Source organism: Gadus chalcogrammus, chromosome 12 (genome assembly GCF_026213295.1).
Source record: "Gadus chalcogrammus isolate NIFS_2021 chromosome 12, NIFS_Gcha_1.0, whole genome shotgun sequence".
Classification (NCBI taxonomy): domain Eukaryota; kingdom Metazoa; phylum Chordata; class Actinopteri; order Gadiformes; family Gadidae; genus Gadus; species Gadus chalcogrammus.
This window is the reverse complement of record NC_079423.1, coordinates 28,515,996-28,531,934: the sequence shown is the minus strand read 5'-3', so window position 1 is coordinate 28,531,934 and position 15,939 is coordinate 28,515,996. Positions and strand designations below refer to the sequence as shown.

Below are 15,939 nucleotides of genomic sequence, written 5' to 3'. Positions count from 1 at the left end.
GGTGTGGTCTCCACCGTGCTCGGGGTGGACGTCCGGTCGGGCTGCTCCCCGGCTCTGCCCCGCAAACAGCAGCCCCGGGACAAGTCTCCCGGCGGCCCGCTGGACGACGCCCAGGACGCCGGCACCTTCACCCGGGACCGCAAGGCGGGCTTCTTCAGCTCCTTCATGAAGAAGAAGTCCACGTCGTCCTCGTCCACCTCCGCCTCCCAGCTGCAGCAGAACGTCCCCACGCCCCCCAAGAGGAGCAGCTCCTTCCGCGAGATGGAGACCCAGCCCCACAAGAAGTACGAGCCCACCGCCTCCTTCAGCGGACCCCCGCCGCTGCCCCAGCCGGACGTTCTGGGGGGGTTCTCGGCCTCCCCGTCCCACTCCCACGGCGAGCCCGCCCAGACCCAGTCTCGCTGCTGCGGGGCCACCTTCGGGCAGAAACCCGGCGGGGGGGCCCAGGTGGCCAGTGGCGGGGGCAGCGGCTGGGGCAGCCTGGCGGGCTTCTTCACGCCGCGCCTCATCAAGAGGACCCTGGGGCTGCGGACGGGCAAGTCGGCCTGCTCGGACGAGGCGGTGGGCGGCCCCAAGGCCTTCCCCCGGTCCAACTCCACCTCGTCCATGTCCGCCGGGCTACCCGACCTGGAGCGCATGGCGCTGACTTTACCCAGGAACCGCACGGCCAAGCCCCCCCTGGAGAGGACCGCCTCCACCACCTCGCAGCCGGAGAATGGGGCCCCGAGGCCCTCGGAGACCCCGTCGAGGAGGATGGACGAGGGCACGGCGCAGATCAGGGAGCGGCCCAAGGCCAAGCTGCTGCCCCGGGGCACCACGGGGGGGCTGAGGGGACCCGGGGTAGGGGGGGAGTCGGGGGAGTCGGACACTCTCTCCCGGGTCCGGGAGGAGGGCGGGGGGCAGGACCGGCAGCAGGCGCGGCCCTCCCCGTCGAAGACCTCCGTTTCGGGGGCGACCTCGGCGGCGGCCGGCGCCCCGCCCGCCCACAACCACAAGGTGCCGGTGCTGATCTCCCCCACGCTGAAGCACGGCACCGCCGACGCGCACCTGGTGGGGGTGGACTCCCAGGGGAACCGCTTCAAGCTGCTCGCCGACCACCAGGGGGAGCGGGACCGCCCGCGGCTGGTCAAGCCCAAGTGCGCCCCCCCGCCGCCGCCCACCCTTCGCGGCGTCTCCCACTCGTACAGCGGCGACGGCGAGGAGCAGATAGCCGGGGCCCCCGCCGCCGCCGAGGTGAACGGCGACACGCTGAAGGGCCCCCACCGACCCGGGAGGACGTCGTCGGGAGGGACGGGGGCCGGGCGGCCGTCGGTGCCGCCGCCTCAAGTGCCCCCGGCGTCGTCTCCCTCCCTCTCTCCCTCGTCCTCGGCCGCCGCCCCCACCAATAACAACACCCCCCCCGCCAAGCTGGCCAACGGCTCGGCCCCCTCGGCCCTCCCCTCCACGGGCTCCAAGGCGGCCCTGCGACGGACCCGGCAGCAGGCCGAGCGGCCTCCCCAGGAGCGGGCGAGCCGCAAGGCCCTGCTGGAGTGCGCCGAGTGCCTGAGCCACGCCCTGCACGGCGGCCCCGAGAGCCCCTCCAGCAGCCAGGTGCTGGACTCTGGCCACCAGCTGCTGGGCTACTGCTCGGGGTACGTGGACCGCATCCCCCAGATGAGGAACAAGTTTGCCTTCCGGGAGGCGGTGGGGAAGCTGGAGCTCAGCCTGCAGGAGGTGAGGGCGTCCTCGGCGGGGGGCGCGGGGCTGAGCAGCCTGGGCTGCGGCCCGGCGTTGGACAACCTGCACAGCTGCGTTAAGGAGATTAGTGATCTGGTGCAGAGGTAGCCAACCCCCCCCCACCACCACCACCACCGCCAACAACAGCAACACCTCCCTGGACAGCTCGACAGACTGCTTATACCCCCCGCTCCTTTCAATGCTCCGGGCAGTAGGGGCCGCTCTTCCGCCGGGGGGGGGGGGGACACAGTGGGAGGAGCCCCTCAAAAGTATCTCAGAGAAATCACTACAAATCGTTCTTTCTATTGTTTACAGAGAACTGTTTCATAAGATGCCGCTGTGGACGCTAATGTTGCTCTGAACTGTACATATGCAAGATGTTTGTACCAAACTAAATGTGGATCGTTAGCCTTTCTTGCTGTTTGAATGTGGGAGTGGGGGATCATCTGTGGGTATCCATTCCCACGAGTAGCGAAAGAATAAGCTTGATTTGTGTCGGTTAGTCAGTCGTACACTGAGGAAGGTGTAGATGGTGGTTTTGACCCAGTCTGATTTGAAACCAAGGTGCCAGTTTTCCCAAGCCAAGACGAATGACAATATATTTTGTATCTATGGGGACCATCCTTTCAGTAAGTATTTGGGTTTACCTCTAGTGTTTAATCAATCAGTGTTTTGGCCAACAGTGCTTTCATGCCATTGTTACCTGAATCTGGTGGATTTTAATCAGCAGTCGCAGTCTAGAAATCATCCAATAGTTGGATCTATCTTTCCAATGTGCCATTTCTAGATGCGTTTCCAAACTGGGGAAGATTATAGGAGAATCGATTGGGACACACGGGTCAATTGAAGAGTTTGAGTTAAATGTTCTGTTTAATTATCTAGGCTCAATAGAACAATAAGCATGATGAATAACACATTCATTATATTACTTATAACCCTTTTTAAGAGATTTAGTTGGGGAAATATGGTTGTCTTTAGTTTTAACCACAGCAATTTGTTTTGGATGTGACTTGACTAACTTCAGTTCTCACCACAGCACACACTACACAAGGGGGGGGGAATGAATCCCTTTTATTCCTTAAGCATTTCAAAAACTATATTTATGTCCAGTTTGTCTTGCACACCACAATAAAGGTTGAACAGTACAGCGAGGAGACAGCACAGGGTAGCACACTCAGAGGCGACTTGGGACTATATATATATACCTACAAGTGTCCTTGGATATACGGACAGAGCTGGATTCCCTTACAGCCTCGTCGTGGCCTCAGTGCCTCGTTTTAATTAACGCTGCAGAAAGACAACACGGCCGCCTGCTCACAGGAGCCACACCGGAACGCTCCCTACGCAAACAAACTGCAGTTATGTCTTCAGCACATGAGTGATATGTACATTATTGGGTTTAAAAGAATAAAGCGTTTTAGAATGTCTTTATGTCCGAACTTGAATTTTAAATTATTATTCTTTTTTTTTTCTTTTCTTTTTTTAAAGCACAGACCTATTTTGACAACAAAAATGTTATGTAAATATTTGATTTATTTCATATCCAGAAAATACATTTCTATGTGTGGTCACATGGTTGTTCAGAGCAGTGTTTTTTTTCTTTTTCAACTGAAAAGATGTACTGCAAGACTGAGGCCCATTCAAGCCCCCCATCTAATATATCTGCAGTATGAATGTATTACTCTGTGGTTCGGTCCTGAACCTGGTCAAATGTCTTTATTCTCTTCAGTTGACAAAGGCGCGGTGCCATATTGTGTGTTAAGTATTTATTGATCCATGGCCTCGGTTTATCATTGCATCTATGATGGATGTCCCGTTTACAGCATTTTACGAACTACAAATTTGCACCATGCTCGTGAGACATGCATACCGCCTGGTCCTCTCATTATAGCCATTTCTCTATTTAACGTCTTCTGTAAATTTGGCTCAAATTGAAATGTACACTGGATAAAGCCAATGGCGCATCACTCGGTGTCTGAACAATGTAGCCCTATGACATTTGAATTATCAATGTTGATTTCACTCAATGATCAGGAGATGTATGTTTGAATCCTGCACATTTCATTCGGCTTACAATGTGCCTCTGATGAATAAAATGCCTGAATTCCTGCCAAATGGAAAATCTGTTTTTGTTTTTTTTAATGTGAGGTTCAAGTGAATAGAAAGTATGGCGAGGTACTGCGAGGGACATCCAATGAGAACCTCATGATTCATTGTGCCTTTGTATGAAAATAAAAGCCCTCGTTTGGTGCACTTTTTCAGTTACAGTTATGGGTAACATGATGACGGCCTTTAAAAAAAGAAAAATTAAAGTAATTGGATAAGCACCACAAAATACTTGCTTTTGATTGGTTTAATGGTCCAGCTCCCACTTGAAAAGGAAATGTGCAATTTTGTTTATTTGCTAACTTATTTATGGCCATCAGATAATGTACAGAGGATCCCGGCTGTTCCATGGTCCCGGAATCTGATTAAAAATATTTGCTTCAACAGTAATGTCTGCTTTTCTTGACCGATAGTAATTTGGGCTCTTATGATGCAATTCTTTCCAGTATACTGCATTTTCCTCCTAGTTTAATGGGTCGTTTTTTTGTGGTGGAACCTTTGTCTACAGGAGCAGATTTCTTCAACACATTAACCTTTGAGGAGACCAGTTGAGATTTATTTGTATGTGTGCTATCAGGCTATGAACCAAGTCGCACCGTGGCTCAATGCTAATACCTTGCTCCAATCTAAGGTCGGAACCCATGGTATATTTTGTGTTTTGGCTATAAATGATCAGGCTATGGCCCCAGCCTGCTCAGGACAAACTTCTGATTGTGTTTATTTATGCCGCCTGTATTTATATTGTTAATGGATTTTCTTTCCTTTCAGTTATGCTTTCTTTTATCAGAAGATTAACATGTGTGTACACATAATACCAAAGGCCACTTCTTCAGTTGTTGAGTGCAATGAGAACACACACACACACACACACACTGCAGATGTGAATCTAAACAGGGATGAAAATACAGCAGAGATGTTAACATATTAACTCATTCTATTGTACAAAATACATTTTGTTTTTTATTTAATGCTCATGTGTATTACTGTGAAGTTCTCATCAGTGTTAAACCTATTGTAAATAATAAAGTTATTGCCAAATACCCTGTGGTTTTTGGAGTATTATTTTACTGTCTATCAACAGTTACATTTATAGCCAAACCTCTGTTGTGAAATATGTTCGAGGTAAAAAACGAAGTTCATCCCACGGTTGCTATTATGAGAACCATCTTTTCTCTTCAAATATGTATGTGGATTAATAAAACATCAGGGCAATGTCCTGACTCCGGCGATGGCCACCACTGGATTGCTGTTTGGTTGGGTTGGATGATCGCGCGCCCCACACCATATCCGACTCCTCCCCGAGCGCAGTTCAGTGTAAAGATGGCGTCCATCATGGAGGGGCCGCTGAGTAAGTGGACTAACGTCATGAAAGGTTGGCAGTATCGTTGGTTTGTGTTGGATTACAATGCCGGCTTGCTGTCATACTACACGGTATGTACCTCTTCTTGTTTTCAAATCGTCGCATTGAATAGTATAACCTGTTTAAGTCTAAAATGATGATCAAACCTAAGTCTAATAAAGGGCCTAGTGTTGGTCAGGAGTTGGAAGTCTCAGCTGGCAGAAAGAGGCGGGGGTAGATTGTGACGGATTCCACGTTTGACCAATTGTATCGGCGCCTGAGGACCAGCTGGCCAATCAGATTATGTTATTTTCAGTGCTTCCTCCTTTCATGATTCCTGAGTACAGCTAGCAAAGCTAGTAGCAAAGACCTCAGCCAGGATACCGCTTGACATTTCTGCTCCTTGAATGGAATCTGGGGTTTGTAAATACCTTCACAGTGTCTTATCGTGCGTGGTTGTTTTAAGCCATTTGTTAGCAATGCATGTCCGCATTGGCCCATCCTGCAAGCAAGCAAGTAACCCATTCTCCCGAATTTGCTTAGAGAAGCAAGCTAGATGATGCTAACGTGACAGCGTTGACAGAGACTGTCAGCGCTGACTTGTTTGCTATTTAAAAAAGGGAGGGTTGACTGACAGTGTATACTATACATACAACTATGTATGAATCAGACTAATGCTTAATATCACAATTCGGACAGGGGACGAGGTAGCTGTGAATGAATATTGTCAGAGCAACTGGAAGCATGAGTGTGATTATCTCTTTGACATTAGCTGTATTCCCATCATGGGAGCCTTACCAATTCCCTTTACATTCTATTTTACATTCTTACGTTTTTTCTAGCCTTAGATCAACTATCTGCATTGTCATATGCGTGAGTTTTTATTTGGGAAAGAATAATGGGGTGCACACCATCTCCAAATCAATGCAGGACAAACGGGTATTATTGCTTCGTTGCTTATACGTTCTAGTTCAACTTCAAAGTTGTTAGTGCCTTTTTTAAAGACCAGGTTTCATCAGGCATGTTTTGGACGGGTGCATACATACGTATTTGGATAATGACAACAAAATCTGATCCTAACCATAATATTAATTGATTTAATTTGAAACAATACTAGAGAAACGACTTAATGAACAAAACTTTACTCAGCAGTGAATACGACTAATCAAATGAAACCAAACACATTTCATCACATTATTATGGATTGATACTGACATTGTTTGTCTTTGATCCTCTGATTGTTCCCTGTTTGCAGTCTAAGGACAAGATGATGCGAGGCTCAAGAAGAGGCTGTGTTCGTCTCAGGGTAAGAAACACAGGATACACTACATGGAATGCTTCTGAGAGATTGGCCAGAGTGGTTGAGTAAATGTGACAACCTTGACTGAGCTGATGACCTGATAACTGCTCTTGGTTAAAAAGTTATTTTGGCCTAACCCAATATGGACATATTTAACATTGTTCCAGGTGGTGAAATAATAATAATAAATGTAATTTATAACGCCCTTTACATCAACTTAATGACCTCAAAGTGCTACAATATACATTAAAAGAAATACAACATAAGACTAACTAGATTAAAAAGAAAAATAAGGGTGAAAAAAAGAATAATTTAAAATGGCAGTTTAGCCATAAAGAAATGTTTAGAAATGTTGGTTATTAACATGGAAACATTAAATATGAAAATTCCAAAGCCTGGATCTCTTTCTCTTTTTTATTAGAAACACAACTGAAGTATTATCCCAGCTATTGCTCTAACAATAACTATGAAGCCACTATTGTTCAATGTTCTTTAAACATGATAGGAATAATTTATTAAGGTTTAATTGATACACCATTGTAGATCTTCATTTTATTACTTCTCCCTCAAAATATATATGGTACGGCCTGTGTCCACTACTATCTTCTTGCTTTGTCATACAGTCGATTTGCAGAGTCAAAGTAGGCTATTCCATGAGTAATTATGAGGCCAATGCATAACAACAATGCACTTGCTTCTTTGATATGATGCATTGCCAAGTAGAGCAGAATACTACAGTGATGGTAGTCACTGGAGGAATCATGAGGGATGGGTATCGATTTGCGATGGCTACAGTTCTTGAAGGACGTCCAATTCAATTACTGCTTTCTTTTTGTGTGCAATGTTATCCACGACTGCTGGTTTTGGTGACACAATCTAAGTAACATGTCTAATTTAGCGGAAATTTGTTGGAGAGTGAATAAGTTATGTTTAATTTCATGTAATTTTTAAGAAGAAAAAATCATACCGTTTTCCTATAACTCATTAATATTACCATAGGTTTGGCCACTAGATGGCAGCAATTGATTCAGAATCAGTTGTTTTTAAAGTTATATCTTGTTTTTGTGTGGTCCCTGTACAATAAAATATAACCTCTTCAACCATTTCTGAAATGGTTAAACCTATTAAATGCATCATGGTTAAAAAGAAAACTTATCCGTTTTTCGGTTTTCTTTTAATTAAAGGCAGCCAGCACATTAGACTGCTCTCCAGTGTGTTTGCTAAACAAACAGAGTTGTGTACCAAACCACATTGAAATTAACGGAAAATGTAATGCTAGATTACATTTTACTACACCTCGCCTAAATACAACTTTCAAAGATGTCATGCTTTTCTAATATCCTGGACGTTTTGTTTTGAGTGTGGTAATAGTAAGTCTGATAATTTTATGTTATCATTGCATAAAGTCACATTGTCATTGTGTGCTATGATTTTCCATTGACAAGTGGGTGTATGGTTTATGGCTGGAAGCCCTCCCTTGACTTTTGCTCCTGGAAAAACACCCTCATTGCTCACTAATTTGCAATGTCTTTTTTTTTTGTTGTATGCCTTAAGTCTCCATTTGAAAATTACCAGTTGGTTTCTACCGGACATTATCAATGTTCTGCTGTTTTAAAATGTCAGTTAGACTAGAGCAGCTTGGTTTGGTAAGTTATTCTGGTTGTCTTCAACACCTAGTTGTCCACACGAGAATGTTGCGAAATATCAGTCTCATGGCAGAACATAACCTGTTCCTGCAAACTTTTCTGTCTACCTTTAAAATGAATACCGGTAGGTTGTTTTTTGTATGAGTGATGGGAGTTTTGATAAAAATGTAAAGAGTTGTTTTGTTTTACTTCATGCTCTTAATGCTTTATTTATAATTAGAAAAGGCAATGCAATGCTAGCAAAAAATCATACAATGAGGCCACCTTATTGATTCCTGAAGCTTCATTCACTGTTGGCAAATGTAACATATACACTGCTATATTTGGGCTGAATCTGCATGGCGATCACATCACTGCTACAAGATAACACACTTCTAATGTTCATATTGCTACACTCCAGAGCGAGGGACACATTTGGTCTAATACAGGTTGACTTGGCAGGTCCGAAGCAGACACGCCCCATCTCTGTTGCTAGGTAGCAATGCCAAACCAGTTACTCAGCCTACCAGCAAGTGTGCTGTGGTTATTTTCCTTCTGTTGAGAGAGAGAGAAAGAGGGGGGGGGGGGGGGGGAGATAGGGAGAGCAATTTTGAATTTGGTAAGAGACACAAAAGGGATTTGCAGACAGAGATGATGGTCGAGTGAGGACAGGATGGAGAGGGGAAACGGATTCAAGCATGTGACGTGTCCCTCTGTCTGACTCTGCTCCTTCCCCCCCCCTCACTCTGCCTTTATCTCTCCCCCTCCCTCGCTCTGCCTCTTTCCTGCGCTGATTATCCTAGGGCGCTGTAATCGGCATTGATGACGAGGACGACAGCACATTCACCATCACCGTGGACCAAAAGACTTTCCATTTCCAAGGTGAGTTTTGGCTCTTCTCTTCCATTCAGCGGTGCAAAATGGTTCCCGTTCCTTCCTCTGCTTGCATGGCCAGTGACCCTTCCTCTCACTGCCAATGCTGTACAGTACATCCATCACTACTGATCGAATGCGTTCTCTCGCTCGCTCGCTCGCTCTTTCTCTCTTCTCCCTCCCTCTCTCTCTCTCTCTCTTCCCCCCCCCACCCTCACCCCCCTCCATGCTGAGGAGTACTGCTGTTGTGTCTGGAGACACATCCGCGCGGGCACACGCGAAGCCGCACACACGCAGCCACACACTCTCAGCCCCACGCACGCACCCACCCCCACACACGCGCACAGTGTCAATGTGGGCATGGTCGTCATCGGAGCTGATTTTAGCTTCTCCGTCACCGGCGTCTCCCTCTGTTTACGGGAACTTTAGCGGCATGCGGTAGCGCTCCGCGCGTTACAACGGAGCCGTGACATTTGTTTTTTTCTGCCGGGAGGAGTGGGGAGATTTTTCTGGAATACCGTCCGGCGAGGCTTCTTGTCCTGGCTCGTGGAGGAGGAGGCAGAAGAGGTCCGCTTGCGTTTCTCGCGTCGGGTTTTTCCCTCTGGGGATGTGAATGGAATACTGCTGAGCTGGATGCCGTGTTATCTCCTGTGGTGGTCACTGCGGCCCATGCTGTCTGATCATCGCTGAGCCTCCGCTCGTATAGCAACCGTCTGCCGTCCTCCGACCGTCTGTCCGTCTGACCGTCCCTCTGTCCCCTGACCACCTCCCAAACCGCCTCCCCTCCTTGTCTCCCCCCGCCCTCCCTCGGTTCCTTTGACAGGGAGTGGGCCGGGCCAGCCCGCCACGGACTCCCTTCTCCCCGCTGCACACCAGGTCTTAAACTAACTCCTCCACCCATCTCTTTCGCATCCCTGCATCAGTGTCCATTAACTCCATCGCCTCCACCACCTACTCACCCCCTCCCTCCCATCCTCCCACCCACCCACCGGCCCGGCCATCTCCACTATCCCTCTCTCACTTCCAGCCTCCCTCACCACCACCACCACCACCACCACCATCTCTGGTCCCCAGATCCAGTCTGTGTGGGCCCCCCCGCCCCTCTCACTGCTACCTCCATGCCCTCTCCCATGTCTGTGTTCCGAAGCTGTATGCTGTGGTTCTACAAACGAAAGGGTAAGGAGGCGTCGCATGCTCAGGGTGCATGCTACTCCTGGGCGGTTGCCCTGACGATGAAGGAGGACAGGGCAGGAAAGGGGGAGCGCCATTGGCCAACCCCACTGGAATGTTTACTAAGGCGCTCCATCTACGATGCGTGTGAGTTCTGGGGCAGTTTGACTGGAGTATTAGCCTGTAGCTCTATGGGATGCTATGAGGCAAATCGGGTTGTTGAGCTGTTGGTTTTCTTACATCTGTTTAGTCTTTGCTCCATGTGATGGACGTCTGTTTATTTATGAGCTTAAGGTTTATTTATGTAGGAAGATTATTATCAATGATGTAAATTACGTGTTGATGAGCTGATTATGAGGAAGGAGGTTTGTTTTGGTTTTAGATAACAGTTGGTTCCATTCCAATACCAATGTTTGGTTTTACTTCTGCGTTGAAGCATAACTGTCTCGTTGTTGTCCTGTATTTATGATCAGCTGATGACACAGGTCTGCATGAAGTCAGTCCTGAAGATTTATTTGTTGAGCGTTACCTGTGTGGTGCCAGTTTGTCCCATTAGTAATGCATAGCCATTTCAGCCAATACTGGATCAAATAATGAGTGTGTAGGACTACTTTCAATTTCTATTTCCATCGCCTCTGTTTCTTATGGAATGCTTGCATGCTTCTTTATGGACCACATATTGGATTGTTGTGTTATTAAGACTGCCTATTCCTAATTGAAAGAAGACGTTTTTTGGGAAAGCAAGTCTGTCATTGCTGGGGAGAATAAGAGACCCTGTCCCCAGCAATGTTTTCTCAAATATCGTATGGTGTTCTTAACATTTAACATTTAGTTGATAAAACAAAGATAACTCCTTCTGAGTTGATTGTCAAGAAAAGCTTCACCATCTTGTTCTCATATCCATTAAATATGACTTGATTCTATGACTCAATATATTGATTATATTATGATTATAATAATATATCATAAAATATAATTTCATCTACCCATATCCTTGGATGTATAAATTCCAAACCTAGTGACGCACGGTACCTTTACCTTTCCCATTCATTCTCGTGTTCCAACATGACGATTTGGCGGAAATAACCTTTGTGTTTGTCTCTGTGACACTGGATACATCCGACGTAAGCCCAGATATACCGCGCTGCAGCGGATGCAGGAGGGATGCAGTAATGCTGTAGCTGTAAATGGATCCTGGGCCTAGGGATGTCATGCACTTAGGCTTCAGGGATCACCGAGGTGTGTGTGTGTGTGTTTGTGTGTGTGTCAGTGCGCGTGTGTCTCTTTGTACCCTCATGTGCACAGGTTTTAATGCCAGTATTATACATCTGCATGTGCAGTACATGGCTGGGGTAGACTATGCACTCCATGTGTCACTTAGAGCGCTGCGTTAAACCTGACATATTCACGCTTTGATTTAAGCTGAGTAGTCTATTCCCCTTAAAATGAAATGAATGGAAGCTGGCTGCTCCTGGTTATGATTCATAGCATGCAGATCACATTTCCTGAAAATATATCTTCGAAAAAATGAATGGTATATGGAAAGCTGCGAGTGTAAGCTCCCACCTCTAAATGATTAACGTTTAGATACGGGGGATGAGAAGTGCTGGGGGAGTGAATTACACTTTGAGGCGGATTCTGGCGTCAGTGAGCCGGGATAGTAGTCTGAAGTTGGAACAATCTGCGTTGTGTTGCTGGCTGGACCCTGAGCTGCACAGAGACCGGCTCCTTAACCGCTCTGTCTCTATTTAGAGGAGCATCCATTATTCATTAGTCTCCCCTCTTCAGAGCTGCCTGAGAGGCTTTTAAACCCTCCTCTGCCTCTGTAGTCTTCCCCTCTCCTCCTGCACTCAGCCCTCTCTAATCCTCTGCATCCTCCCGGAGAAGAGATCTACCATCTCCTGTGCACCCCACCCGTCTCTTGTTGAAAGACAAGCACACACCCATGAAAAAGTATTCATTTTCGGACCCTTCGTGACAGCAAAGTATTTGATTTAATCGAGCATGGCCGTAGGAAGACGGATGCAGCCATCTACCAAGCAGCTTCAATGGGTCAATGGGTGTGTACATGATTCTTACAGGGAGACTCACATCCTGGGCAGTAACGCCAAAGGAAACTGAGTTGGGGGGACTGAACATCGCGGAGTGCAAAGGATCGGCCCTGGCTGAAGCCAGCCATGGTGGGAGAGGCCAAGTTGATTTAGCCAAAATAATCGACACAAAAAAGGAGCCAGGAGATTTGCATCATACTTGGTGGCTATAGTGGCAATGTAGCCACTACTAACTAACTTAACACCTTTCAATTGGAGGGAGAGGGCGCTATCTCTGGGTGCAAAGGTAATTCATATGATTAGTGACATCGTAAACAAGGTGATGTCATTTGTATAACATTTTATGTTATTAGGACACACACACGCACACGCACGCATCCATTTTTATTGGAATTTATAGTTATATGGCCACAATCATTTCTGCCCTCAGGATTCAGCTTATGCTACGGTTTCTATTTTTCTAATCACATTCTCGTCCCCCCCCCCGGGACTATCTGCACCAGCCTTTGCGGACAAGGTGTAGCAGCGAAGCTCCATGACGGTCACTGCAAAATGAATGGCTTCATAATACACGTCACTCTCCTCCCCCTAATCTCATTGTTGTTATTGTGGAGGAAAATTCGTGCTGTCAGATATTATTCGATGTTATTCGTGCTGTCAGACAGCAGTCATCCTGTCTGTGAGCTCACTGTATGTTTCCGAAGACAATCAAGTTCCCCTGCAGCTAGATTTAATCGTAAAAAAAATTAACACACCCTTGCAAAATTGCGTTAGCCTCCTTCTGGTAGTTCTCATCCTCCAGGCTTCAGCACTAGTGCAAATCGGCCTTCTACCGGAACAAAATCAACTCCTCTGCCTCAAACCCAAGGAAACTGTTTTCCCTGTTCTCGTCCCACCTCAACCCTCCCTCACCCCCACCTCCTTCCTGCCTCAATGCTGATGACTTTGTTACCTACTTTACCCAGAAAGTGAAGGACATTAGCTCCTCTTTTATCCCTCCTCCCATCCCCTCCTCTGTCTTTACCCAATTTAGCCCCCTCACCTCTGATGAGGTCAACAGAATAATAACATCTAACCATGCCACCACCTGCCCCCTTGACGCTATCCCCTCCTCTCTCCTCCAGGATGTCTCGAGCGAGATCCTGCCATTTCTCACCTCAATTATCAACTCCTCCCTCACTTCAGGCATTGTTCCAGCGTCTTTCAAGAGGGAATAAAGCCTCTCCTCAAAAAAACAACTCTTAATACCACCGACATCCAGAACTACAGACCGGTATCTCTTCTTTCATTCCTGTCTAAAACACTGGAACGTGCCGTTGCTAACCAACTGTCCTCCTATCTCTCATCTAACAACCACCTTGACCCTCACCAGTCAGGTTTCAAGAAGGCACACTCCAGCGAGACGGCTCTCCTCACTGTGACTGAGTCCCTCCGTGCTGCCAGAGCCTCGTCCCTCTCATCGGTTCTCATTCTCCTCGACCTGTCCGCAGCATTTGACACGGTGAACCACCAGGTCCTTCTTGCCACTCTTGCCGAACTTGGCATCGCTGAATCTGCTCTTTCCTGGTTCACATCCTACCTGACGAACCGCACCTATCAAGTGACATGGAATGGCTCCTTGTCCAAACCTTGCACGCTTGATACTGGTGTCCCTCAAGGCTCTGTACTGGGGCCTCTTCTGTTCTCCCTCTATACCAGATCTCTGGGCTCGGTAATTGCATCACACGGCTTTTCCTATCACTGCTATGCTGACGACACTCAGCTATTTCTCTCTTTCCCCTCATCTGATAAAGCCCTGATTGCAACACGCATATCGGAATGTCTGGCGGACGTCAGCACCTGGACAACTGCCCATCACCTGAGGCTTAACCTCAACAAAACCGAGCTCCTCCTAATCCCAGGGAAAGATTGCCCACACATGGACTTACTGATCACCGTCGAGAACATCACTGTATCTCCCTCTCCAACTGCCAGAAACCTCAGTGTGGTATTGGACAATCAGTTATCCTGCACCGCAAACATCACTGCGGTGGCCCGATCCTGCAGATTTGCACTTTAGAACATCCGCAGAATCCGGCCCTTCCTCACAAGGGAAGCAGCTCAGCTTCTAGTCCAATCACTGGTCATCTCCCGCCTCGACTACTGCAACTCACTCCTTTCTGGACTTCCTGCCTCTGCGATTAAACCTTTGCAGCGCATCCAGAATGCGGCAGCGCGCCTCGTGTTCAACCTACCGAAGTTCTCCCATGTGACCCTCCCTCTTCTGGGACCTCCACTGGCTCCCTGTAGTAGCTCGCATCAAATTTATGACGATGGTACTGGCATACAAGGCAGTCGATGGAACTGCCCCTGCCTACCTCCAAGCATTGCTAAAGCCACACACCCCAGCTCGATCCCTCCGCTCAACTACCTCAGCTGGACGTCTGGTAACGCCATCGCTAAGAGCTAGCAAAGGCCGTTCAGCAAAGTCACAACTTTTCTCGGTTTTGGGACCTCAGTGGTGGAACGAGCTCCCTGCCGCTCTCGGGACCGCAGAGTCGCTCACTATCTTCCGAAAAAGACTTGAGACTCACCTGTTCAGAGTCCACCTCGACACTGCATAGCCACCCTCCTCCTTCTGGCCACCATTGTACACTGTATTGTATTGTATTGTATCATAGTACTTAACTGTGTAGCAACTGCAGTAGCTGCTATCATGGCTGTAACACGGGGAATTGGTTAGCCTAGCGACTGTTGTACTTGCACTTGCTTCTATGAACATCCTTTCTGTACCGACAGCGATATATTGATGCACTTCTCATGGCAAAATGTACTTATTGTAAGTCGCTTTGGATAAAAGCGTCTGCTAAATGCCCTAAATGTAAATGTCACACGGAGCATTGAGACTAGTCCCGAATCACTGCCAGAGACCGCACTGCGAGTGAGTGACAGGAGGCAGGGCTATGTTCGCGCTGTAGCGCTGTGTGTCTGTTAACTCGCTGTCCGAGAGAAGAGAAGACAGCGCGCTGATTAATTGCAAATATATCTATTTTGTGTGATTTTGCGGAAGAAAATGGTGGTTCTGCAGTTTTTAGAAACTCTTAAATAAATAGACTTTATATGAACAAACCCTAAAAAATGCACTTGCCCTTTCGGGCAACCAGAAATCATCTCAACTTGCCCAAATATTATTTTTAGTTGCCCCGGGCAAGCGGGCAACCGTTAGTGTCAAACCCTGTATGACCTTGTCAACTGAAGGACTGATCTGAAACATGTGACACCTCATGTGACTAGCGGTTGGACAGCTCTGCTTACAAACAAGCTCTCTATATGTCTTATATCATAAATGGAAAAAGCAACTGCTGGTGGCTGGGATCCATCAAATCTCAAAGTGCTACAGAGAAGTAAAAAAAAATAAAATGTATGAGAATGAATGCTATTGAAATAATTAGAATTATTGGTTAAAAGGAGAACCTATACAATTATTTAACTTAAAAATACGGTTTTAAGGTACTTTTAATAATATTATGATTATGTGTTTGAACTACGCCACCCACCACCACCACCATCGACCCCTCCTCCGCCTGTGTGTGCAGGTCCATCCTGACGGTGCCCTGGGTGGAGCTGGGCGGCGAGTGCAGCATCGTCTGCTCCAAGTCGGGCTACAGCGCCAACATCGTGTTCCACACCAAGCCCTTCTACGGCGGCAAGAAGCACCCATCACGGCGGACATGCAGAGTCTTAAGACTATGAACAAGAGAGTTGAACGGCGTGATGTAC

The 15,939-nt window shown here is 47.5% G+C and overlaps 2 protein-coding genes across 5 annotated transcripts in view; both read left to right on the top strand.

Annotated features, from left to right (window-relative positions):
* Positions 1-4,888, top strand: part of abl2 (c-abl oncogene 2, non-receptor tyrosine kinase) — a 28,318-nt gene extending 23,430 nt beyond the window's left edge. For all 4 annotated transcript variants that reach the window (XM_056604295.1, XM_056604296.1, XM_056604298.1 and 1 more), the window contains exon 11: positions 2-4,888. In XM_056604295.1, the coding sequence (XP_056460270.1) occupies positions 2-1,824 (1,823 nt within the window). In that variant the 3' untranslated portion in view covers positions 1,825-4,888. The remainder of the gene's footprint in view (position 1) is intronic.
* Positions 4,889-4,972: 84 nt separating this feature from the next.
* LOC130393624 (oxysterol-binding protein-related protein 9-like) lies at positions 4,973-15,932 on the top strand. The gene is made up of 4 exons (XM_056604325.1): positions 4,973-5,253; positions 6,417-6,467; positions 8,890-8,968; positions 15,756-15,932. The coding sequence occupies exons 1-4, from the start codon at positions 4,978-4,980 to the stop codon at positions 15,764-15,766; spliced, it is 417 nt and encodes a 138-aa protein (XP_056460300.1). The 5' UTR covers positions 4,973-4,977; the 3' UTR covers positions 15,767-15,932.
* The last annotated feature ends 7 nt before the right edge of the window (positions 15,933-15,939 follow it).

Excerpts from the sequence above, each read along its gene's own strand:
- LOC130393624 (XM_056604325.1), top strand. The coding sequence starts at position 4,978 with ATGAGAACCATCTTTTCTCTTCAAATATGTATGTGGATTAATAAAACA. Across the intron at positions 5,254-6,416 it reads GCTTGCTGTCATACTACACG|TCTAAGGACAAGATGATGCG; the intron begins GTATGTACCTCT and ends CCCTGTTTGCAG. Across the intron at positions 6,468-8,889 it reads GAGGCTGTGTTCGTCTCAGG|GGCGCTGTAATCGGCATTGA; the intron begins GTAAGAAACACA and ends TGATTATCCTAG.